Source organism: Aphanomyces invadans, assembly GCF_000520115.1.
Source record: "Aphanomyces invadans strain NJM9701 unplaced genomic scaffold supercont1.2, whole genome shotgun sequence".
NCBI classification, from domain to species: Eukaryota; Oomycota; class Saprolegniomycetes; order Saprolegniales; family Verrucalvaceae; genus Aphanomyces; species Aphanomyces invadans.
The window spans coordinates 14,962-23,462 of record NW_008580147.1 but is presented as its reverse complement, the minus strand read 5'-3'; the positions used below and the strand labels follow the sequence as shown (position 1 = coordinate 23,462).

At 52.9% G+C, this 8,501-nt stretch overlaps 4 protein-coding genes across 10 annotated transcripts in view; 2 read left to right on the top strand and 2 right to left on the bottom strand.

The window, feature by feature from the left end:
* Positions 1–703: 703 nt before the first annotated feature.
* Positions 704–2,445, top strand: H310_00843 (hypothetical protein; the record flags this gene model as incomplete). Of its 4 annotated transcripts, XM_008863771.1 has the most annotated exons (13): positions 704–777; positions 820–879; positions 924–1,017; positions 1,071–1,165; positions 1,211–1,293; positions 1,336–1,420; positions 1,475–1,533; positions 1,664–1,722; positions 1,771–1,830; positions 1,894–2,038; positions 2,092–2,167; positions 2,213–2,291; positions 2,345–2,445. In XM_008863771.1, 13 exons carry the CDS (start codon positions 704–706, stop codon positions 2,390–2,392), a joined length of 1,017 nt encoding a protein of 338 aa, XP_008861993.1. In that variant the 3' UTR covers positions 2,393–2,445. The 4 variants fall into 4 exon arrangements, with proteins under 4 accessions (XP_008861993.1, XP_008861992.1, XP_008861995.1 ...); XM_008863770.1 differs by having other exon boundaries at positions 2,092–2,291; XM_008863773.1 differs by having other exon boundaries at positions 1,894–2,167.
* On the bottom strand, positions 2,297–3,123 carry H310_00842. Of its 2 annotated transcripts, XM_008863769.1 has the most exons (3): positions 2,920–3,123; positions 2,624–2,868; positions 2,297–2,484 (listed from the first exon to the last, which is right to left on the bottom strand). In XM_008863769.1, the coding sequence occupies exons 1-3, from the start codon at positions 3,103–3,105 to the stop codon at positions 2,430–2,432; spliced, it is 486 nt and encodes a 161-aa protein (XP_008861991.1). In that variant the 5' UTR covers positions 3,106–3,123; the 3' UTR covers positions 2,297–2,429. The 2 variants fall into 2 exon arrangements, with proteins under 2 accessions (XP_008861991.1, XP_008861990.1); XM_008863768.1 differs by having other exon boundaries at positions 2,297–2,868.
* An 81-nt stretch (positions 3,124–3,204) lies between these two features.
* H310_00841 (hypothetical protein) lies at positions 3,205–5,764 on the top strand. 3 transcript variants are annotated; one of them, XM_008863766.1, is made up of 11 exons: positions 3,208–3,282; positions 3,340–4,268; positions 4,323–4,360; positions 4,416–4,599; positions 4,665–4,718; positions 4,766–4,867; positions 4,913–5,086; positions 5,149–5,208; positions 5,260–5,334; positions 5,380–5,448; positions 5,499–5,764. In XM_008863766.1, the coding sequence occupies exons 1-11, from the start codon at positions 3,222–3,224 to the stop codon at positions 5,559–5,561; spliced, it is 1,809 nt and encodes a 602-aa protein (XP_008861988.1). In that variant the 5' UTR covers positions 3,208–3,221; the 3' UTR covers positions 5,562–5,764. The 3 variants fall into 3 exon arrangements, with proteins under 3 accessions (XP_008861989.1, XP_008861988.1, XP_008861987.1); XM_008863767.1 differs by having other exon boundaries at positions 3,205–3,282; positions 5,260–5,448; XM_008863765.1 differs by having other exon boundaries at positions 3,208–4,268.
* Positions 5,468–8,501, bottom strand: part of H310_00840 (hypothetical protein) — a 3,582-nt gene continuing 548 nt past the window's right edge. The window contains exons 2-12 of the mRNA XM_008863764.1: positions 7,446–7,543; positions 7,287–7,389; positions 7,109–7,225; positions 6,925–7,053; positions 6,790–6,869; positions 6,668–6,740; positions 6,575–6,622; positions 6,288–6,521; positions 6,019–6,239; positions 5,792–5,969; positions 5,468–5,727 (exon numbers count right to left, since the gene is read on the bottom strand). Coding sequence (XP_008861986.1) covers positions 5,620–5,727; positions 5,792–5,969; positions 6,019–6,239; positions 6,288–6,521; positions 6,575–6,622; positions 6,668–6,740; positions 6,790–6,869; positions 6,925–7,053; positions 7,109–7,225; positions 7,287–7,389; positions 7,446–7,543 — 1,389 coding nt within the window. The 3' untranslated portion in view covers positions 5,468–5,619. The remainder of the gene's footprint in view (positions 5,728–5,791; positions 5,970–6,018; positions 6,240–6,287; positions 6,522–6,574; positions 6,623–6,667; positions 6,741–6,789; positions 6,870–6,924; positions 7,054–7,108; positions 7,226–7,286; positions 7,390–7,445; positions 7,544–8,501) is intronic.

Sequence of the window (8,501 nt, the reverse complement as noted above, 5' to 3'; positions counted from 1 at the left end):
CTTGCCAAGAGGTAAAGGAGACGCGTCCGAAGGACGAGACGCAACCTCCAGTTGGTGCGCGCGAAGTTTCTTGACGTCGCCGTCAAAGACTCGAAATGCCCGATGGAGTCCTTTCATGGACCACATGGCCTCGACGTCGGAGCACTTCGTCGCCTGGGCGGTAAGTCCTTCGCCTTCGTGGTCAACTCGAAGTGCCACTCGTCAAAGTTGTCGATGCCACGAAGGTGGTGCGTGACAGACGGGATCGGGCGGGAAGCAACAGTGTTCGGTGTTGTAGTGCTCATAACCAGTTGGAGGGGTTGGTAGCGAAGAGTAAAAAGGAGTTGAGGATATTGGGGTTTTCGTAAAACGAGAAGAAAGGTGAAGTGAACGGTGGGCGAAGCCCATCCGCCAGTGTAGGCCAACTGGCCAATGAGCTCACGACATCCTAACGATGTGACGTGCCCTTCGCTGGAACTAACTACTACACGTCGAAAAAGTCTCTAGAAGGCACAAAAAAACTCCTACAGTTGCAGGACCATCCAACGACCTGATGGACAGGGCAGTGGGGACGTTCTCGACAGAACCGGGTGATCTGACTAGAAACGGCCATCGGTCGTTACTCTATTTGCGGCGTTTTAGGAATTTCGGTAATTAGTATGAAAATTGCGAAATTGGTGTACGACACCGCAACGTTCCGACAAGATCGATGGCCGATGCGGCAATGGCGATTGCTGTGGTGGCGCTGGCTCTACCGTTGTGTCTAGTGGGGCTGGTGTACTGCGTCGACCCGACAAAGTAGGTCGTTTTCGACATTTTCCAAGTCTTTATCCTTGCTAGGAGTGGCAACCTGAGCTCCCTCCACCGCCTCGTGCTCGAGGACTTGCCGGCATTAACTAGGTGGAACGTCAACAAAGACGCTGGCCATTCAACACTGTCTGTAGCGCCGCGCTGTTGAAGCTTTGTGGGCCACGTATTCACAGTGGAGTGGTCGACTCAGTGGATTACGTCTTGTATCGACCGAACCCGCTCATGCAGGTGCAGCACGCAACATCCCTGGCTCGCCTCATGGAAATAATGATGGGTTGTAGATGGTGTACTTGCACTTGGTCATTGGAGGATACGCTCTTTTTGTTATGTTTGCTCAACCATTGCTGCCAAACGTGTACTTGTCATACAACCACGTGTAACATGCCTTCATGACGCCCTGCGGTCGCTGACTTTGCCGTAGGTACTTCACAGGAGGGGCCGCCTTGCTGGCATTGCTGACGTTTATTCAAGCTAGCACTGCGAACCCTGGCATCGTTACCATGCGTAAGCTGTCGAATTGGTGGCGTCCATGACTGTGGTCCTTAGGCACGATGGCGGAGTACCAGACGTACAATTTCGACGAAGTCATGTACAAGACAGCAAATTCGTGCAAGACGTGTCGCTGCAACAAGTACACAATGACTTCTCCACCTGCGCTTCATCGCATGGCTCACCTTGGTCACAGGCCGGCTCGATCCAAGCACTGTTCTGTCTGCGACATGTGTGTTGCTCGCTTCGACCACCGTGAGCCATCATCTCGCATGGACAGTTTGGTGTTGGCGCTAAACCTTGCACGATTGTAGATTGCGGTATGATTTGTTGAGTCGGCAATGCACTGGAAGTGGTTCATTGTCTAAGAAGTGGGATTCCGTAGCCTGGTTGAACTCGTGTGTTGGGGAACGCAATTACCGCTACTTTGTGCTGTTCATTCTGGTACGTCCTCGTACCGCGTCGTTGGGCTCACAAAGTGGTGACCGGTAGGTAAATGCTGGTCTGTGCGCTTACAGCGCTGTCGTTCTCTTATACACACTCTTAGGCGAGGTCAGATGGAATCATGAGAACAGCTATTCCCTCGTTTTCGACGACTCATGCACTTGATCAAAGGTGGTAGCTCTCCAACTGTTCGAGTCCAAGTACATCAACCAAGCCACGGGGGAACCCACGGACGCAACTGTGTGGATCGTGACTCGATACGTCATTTACCTGTATCCCGTTGTGTGCATGCTCTTTTTCATGTGCGTTGTCATGGGTATGAGTCCGTGCGTACCGAATGAAGTTGCTCTGATGTCGAGGAGGCTGTAGGAGTTGCCTTGATCGCTTTTTCTGTCTTTCACGCCTACTTGATTGTTTCGAATCGCACCACGAACGAGTTCTTCAAGTATGTTGCACGTGGGTGGCGGTACTTGCAGATTGCTGCCGTTAGGCAGAGAAGCATGACAGCAAACGCCCAAGCTACCGCGAAGTCGTTTTACAGCCAGTCAGTGGCTCGAAATGTGGCCGAGGTATGTCATGGCACCTTGCCAAGTATGCCGCGATGACATTTTGCCACCCTCAGGTGCTTTTTCCACGATGTGCAGCGCCAAAGGCCATGAAACAGGACTAGAAAAGTGCCGATTTCGCCAATGTCTAAGAGATTCACTTCATTTTGAGCTGGTCGACAAGGGATGGCATGCTTCGTCGCTTGGACTGAATGGCCTGAGGAGTTACGAAAGCATCCAACGACAACAAATGAGCCTTGCAATACGTTGTGCACACCCACTCCGCAATCAAGCACGCATACATGCCGCAATCGAATGCATTCCGCTGCTGTGGACATGTGACACTCCGTACATACACGGTGGATGTCGGCAGACCCAGTGCGCGACCGAGGACACCTGCCACTTCGACAGCACTATGAAGGTTGTGATCTGCACTCGAATCATAGAATTCGAACCCATTCGCCGACGAGTACACCAAGAGTGCCCAATGGCTTCCCTGGGAGTCAAAACTGCTTCGATCGTTCACAGGGAGCACAATCAGTGATTTTTCCTTGAGTTGCAGACCTTGCGTCAAATCGATCAAATCTTCATCTTCGTCGCACTAGAGAGAATTCCACTTTGATTGATTTCACATTACACAGCGCTTGCCTACCTGGAGCATCATGCACGAGACGACGGCAGGATCCATGAGGAGAACGTCCGACGGTGCACCACATAGGTCATGGTATACCACCGTGAAGTAAAAGTTGATCGCTGCATCGTTTAGCCACGCGTTTGACGTGAAGAGACTCAAGTCGCGGGCATAGAGCTGCGCGTCGTGGTACCGGAACGCCGACATAGGCACAGGGGACTAACAGATTGAATTGTCCGGATATGTTTCCAATGTATATCCGGACAACTCGCGTCAGTAAATGTCGGCACTCGTTTCACTGGCGAAACCGTTCGAAGACGACGATGGCGGACGACGCGGCCCAAACAACATCAAAGGTGTCCGCTTTGACGGCATTTGCACAAGGTAATGCCATTGAAAAGCAAGCAGGGAATGAGAACACTGATGGCGCCACCTCTGCAGCGAAGAAGGAAGCCGCGGTGGAGGAATTTGCGCAGGACGCAAGCAATGGCGAGGTGGTAGAAGTCATCAACACGCTGTCGGACGCGGCAAGTCAGCCAGTCCAATCCCTTAAGGATGTTGCCAGCACCGAGCGCATGAGTTTGGCTGATTTTGCACAGCAACAGCAAGGCACGGCTCCTCGCAACAAAGCATCTCCTTCAACAGCTTCGACGTATGAGTCGACGTTGCATCGACCAGACCTCATGGACATTACCAAAGCGAGCGAAGGGGATGCACGAGAATTGCGCCAGGCTGTCGGACAGGTCAGCTTGATAGATGTGGCGAATTCTGCCCCAAAGCCCAGTCTGATGGAAGTGGCCACTTCGAAACCTCGAACGAGTTTGCTCGAATCGGTGAAGAGACAGCAAGCAGCCGACAGCGCATCGCTCATCGATATGGCGAAAGCCAACAAGGCAAAGAAACCGACAACGGTGGCCAAAGTGCTCGGAGCCATCGCGCAAGACGAGAGCCGGACCGTTGGCAACCAACTTGAGCACAAGATGAAGGAAGCGCTTGACGACGTCCGCCACGAGCAGAATCAACAAGCCCGCGATGCTTTGCGCAGTGCTGTGCATGAAGTGCAATACGACAGCGAGTTCGACTACGAGTCGTCTGCGGACAAGATCAATCGAGCGGTTGACATCCTTGTGGGAAAACAGCAGCCCGTCGAGCCGCCTTCGGTTCGCCCAACCATTTCGGTGGATCGTGACATCCTTCGCAGTCGACAAAGGCGGGGACTGCAACACACCTGTCCGACCGTCAAGTCCCGACAGAGCAAACTGTCATCGTTCCAACTCAACCAGTTGACAGAAACGCAAAAACGACTGCTGTACGCGACGCTGGTCGAGCACAAACCACCGAGCAGCAAACGCGACAATCAGGCTCAGATGGTAGGTTCACATGACGAGATAGAATTCGACCTCTGACTGCGAGGATGGGAACAGGAGTACATCAACAGGATTGCCAAGCCCGTGAAACCCAAGTAACCCTACGTTACAGCTCATGTTGAATGCTGTGAACGAGCAGTTGGAGCGTAGAAAGCGCCTAGGGAAGGAGCAATATGCCCGAGAGTCAGACCGTCGGCACTGCAAATTCAAGCCACGAGTTGGACGCGGTTCAGCCGAGTCTGGCGGGCGCAGCGATGATGATGATGATGACAATGGCAACGACAATCAAGACTTCATTCGACGCATGGAGGCGGCGGAGAAGGCCAAGTTAGATGTGCGTGGCAGCATCCTCCTCGAATGCAAACGATCTTTTACCAACCACTGTCTTGGAACGTGTAGAGCATCGAACGGCAACGTGCAGAGCGCGTGTACCTTGCCCAGCTGGACAAGAAGGTGCGTTCGTTTCAGACGCACAGGACGGGCTGACGAGAGTACAACAGGAATGTCCCAAGTGCGGCAACCCTCAGTCCTACGCAGAAGTCCAGCAAAAACGCAAGCAATGCCCCAACTGTGGGGTGACGTATCGGTCCCGCTTGGCCTGGGTGCGTTTCCGTACGGTCTACCCTACAAACCATGACGCTTCGTAGGGCGATATCTCGCACGAGTTCTTTGAACGCGTCGAGCTGAGTGAAGAACAGCGAGTGCGCAACCTGGAACAACTTACCATGGAATGGATGCCTCGATTTCGCGTCACGGACAAACGCGTGTTTGACCGGCGTCGGAATTGCATGGTCACGGTCAAGGCAAAGCCAATCACTTGGGTATGTACATGTTATCACGACGCAGTCGCCGACCACCTTCCAACGCCGCGTTTGTGTTGCAGGACCAAGTCGAACAAGACTTTTTGACCCGCGTGCGCCTCGACGCGTCGAATCGAATCACGGTCGGCAACAAGGACGGAGTGAAATCGATGGCTTTGACACGTTGATCGTAGAATCGAGAAGAACTCGAACAAAAGTTCTACGGGGCGATTACCTTCCACCCACACATCACGGCTCATGCGAAACGCGTCTGTTGTGAAAATCCACACGACATGCATGACGCTTTGGTGTAGATGCAATACGAGCGGTTTGAAATGCGAATGCAGAAGGACATCGACCAGCGCATGCTACGTCAAGAGCAGGTGAGAACAGTATGCAAGTCTGGAGGCACCTCATGAAAATTTCCCTGCAGAACAAGATCATGGCGGAAGCGCGGGCGCTGTATGGGTCATCGGCGACATCGACCAAACTTTAGTGTGTATGTATATGGTGGAGGTATATTTTTGGTGCAAATATATGGCGACAACGTTGACTTAATGGTCCAAAATTCGCAAGTCGCCCGTCACAACTTTATCTTCGAGGATGGTGCCGTCGGGCAGTTCGATTTTTGCCCCTTCGTTCGCAACGAGAATGACCGTACCCTACGACACCCGGCGCATGAAATAGGAGCGATGCCCATCACCAACACGATCGAGAAGGACGCACCTTCAGCGTAATGCCGCTGCCAAACTTGACGTCTCCAGCCACGGTTAAGTGGTCGAGTTCTAAAATGTTCGGGATGCCCTTTTCAAACCGTTCCGAGTATTGCTGCGCCGTCTGAAATTCACGGCCGAGTTTGACGATTGGAATCGTTGCCAACCCTCGGTCAGGGTTCATGAGCAAGCTGCACCTCGTGACGTGAGGACACCACACGGACTGTAGGGGGGGCGCACCTTCCGTGTTTAATTTGATACAGGTTCGACTGGACCAGGAACAGATCCGACGACGACTTCACAGGCAAAAACCGAAGGCGGGTGACTTTGATGCCGACAAAATTCTTGAAGAACTGGATCGCACCGCCAGCAGCCGTCTCCAGCTGGACCACTTTGGTGTTCTTGACCGTGCCGTAGCTTACAATCGGGTTGATGTCGATCAGGTCTTGGGCCACGAGGCGCTAGGCATATCATTCGCCCTCATGCACAACACAAATTGATCATCGTACCTGGATAGCTCGCAAGTTTACCCACAAGTTATTCGTGTTGAACATAGTGAACTTGTTGAGCGCCCGGAAGTCCTCCAAATGTTCTTGTGGCACTTGGTTCACTTCGAGCAAGTGCGGCTTGTCTTTGTACGTGACCAAAGTCCCTCCCTGGACGTCGGCCCGAGTTTTATCCGTCACTTCCATCATGAACTCCGAGTCGACGTTGATCATGTGGTACAAAATGTCCAAGTTCACCTGAACAAACTCACGTCGTGGGCCATCACGCCCCGAATGAGGTCGACACGTACCGTCGCGCCAAGGTTGTCCACGTTGGATATAAAAATGTACTCTTTTCCCTACCACACGCATGAAAAGCTCGTCCGAGGCTAAAAAACACGTACTTGGTTGATGAGGTTTTCGAGCAGCCCAGACTCGAACAAGGCGTTGTATACGTCGCCATGACCTGGCGGGTACCTGTTTCGCCTCGTCAGGTCGTCCGCCTTGCAGCAACAATCGCACGTACCACTTGTCCCGAGTCAACTTGTCGTACTTGGCGGTCGGGAGGGGCACGGCCGATTCTTTGACTACGTAAGGGTAGGAGCTCTATTCGCACGGGTCACCACGGTAGTGTGTAAGGCACATCTTATGAAGACTGTACTTGGTTGAACGTGTGGATGCTCAAGTTGTGCATGCGGTACTTGCGAATTATACGGACGGTTTCTTCATGCGTATTGAATGAGTTCATGAGCACAAGCGGGACGTCCACGCCGTACAAACTGTTGAGGTACTAACACACACGTTGTGTATTGGACGACAGACGATATGATGCATGGCACACACACCTCCACTTGTCGAACGGTTAGATCGAGAAATGAAAGGTCTTGGCGCACTTCGATCGCGCTCTTCGGGCCTTGGCACCCCATCGTCGTTCCCAGCCCACCGTTCAGCTTTAAGATGACCTGCCACGCATGAGCTCTCGGTGAATACATCTGAATCTAGAAGATGCAGACGACAACGCACGAGCTTATCCAGCAATTCGTGTTTGAGGCTGGCATCGTTTGGGCACGCCTCGACGCTGGAGCTGTTGATCACCATGTCAACCGGAGGTGGGTTCACGACTTTCCTAAGGATGGGATCGTCATGGCATGCAGTACTCGATGGGCGTGGCGTGATGCGTACCAGTCAATGGGGCTCTTCTTGCTCGAGCAATACTTGCGAAAGAGCTTCATGAAGCCTTTTCGCTGCCGCATTCCCAGTAGTTCTGACGCAGACAACGCCTATGGTCATGCAGCTCGGTGAACTAAAGTTATCTAGACGAAGAGCGTGCCTCGGACATTTGGTCCTCCACAGAGAGCCGTCCCGGAGCATGCGTCTTGTACTGAATCATGTCGGATCCCCTCACTCAATGTCGCCACTTCGCAGCGTCAGTCACTTTTCGAGTGATTTTTGTAGGCCCCCCATCCTGATATCAAAAGTCATATATTCGTGGGGGCGACCCATAAAATATGACTAGTACTACTATTGATAGTACTAGGCAACTCCCCGGTATTTGTTCAACGTGAAAAAATCAGCAAGTCACGGTGATACTGTAGGTGGACTGAGAGATCGAGTGATTTTCAGGTCAGCATTGGCAGACATAAATGCCATAGAGATGTTGCCCCCACCGCCAGAGGGTAAGCGCTGACACATGGCGTCGGCCTTGGTGACACACCGTCACCGTTGAAGCTGTCAAGATGTCGGTGGCAGTCTTGCGAGACAGTGTCGCCCTTCTTGGGGCGACTCGAGAGACCTCATCCCGCCAGGCGGGTCCTGCCACGCAGTATCTCCAACAACCGACACGATCATGAGACCGAGCTTCATGGTAAGCTTTACAATGGTTGTGGTGGACGGGTTAGTGGTCGACACGTTGGGGGGAGGTGAGGGGTCGGGAGTGTGTTGCAAGGGCGGAAGTAGTGGTCACGAGTTTTGAAAGGGGTAGTGACGGGGGCTGACGACGCGGTGGCACGAGTGGTGGAAGTAGTCACGGCGGTGGCAGCAGACGTTCTGACACGGACTTCGTCACAAACAGAGCGGTTTGGTGACAGGGACGGCGGACTGGTGAAAGACGAATCGTCATAGGGATGAACAGGGCAGGGACAAGGGTCCACACCGCTTCCCTCTTCTTGGTGATATCCGTCGTCGCAAACAGTGTGGAGAAGCACCGCGCCTTGATATGCACGAGCTGACTCGAAGCAT

Bases quoted from the DNA above. Each gene is read 5' to 3' on its own strand.
- H310_00842 (XM_008863768.1), bottom strand. From the start codon at position 3,105: ATGTCGGCGTTCCGGTACCACGACGCGCAGCTCTATGCCCGCGACTTG. The intron at 2,869-2,919 runs GTAGGCAAGCGC...AATTCTCTCTAG, and splicing joins TCTCGTGCATGATGCTCCAG to TGCGACGAAGATGAAGATTT.
- H310_00841 (XM_008863765.1), top strand. From the start codon at position 3,222: ATGGCGGACGACGCGGCCCAAACAACATCAAAGGTGTCCGCTTTGACG. The intron at 4,868-4,912 runs GTGCGTTTCCGT...GACGCTTCGTAG, and splicing joins ATCGGTCCCGCTTGGCCTGG to GGCGATATCTCGCACGAGTT. The intron at 5,209-5,259 runs GTCGGCAACAAG...CGTTGATCGTAG, and splicing joins ACGCGTCGAATCGAATCACG to AATCGAGAAGAACTCGAACA.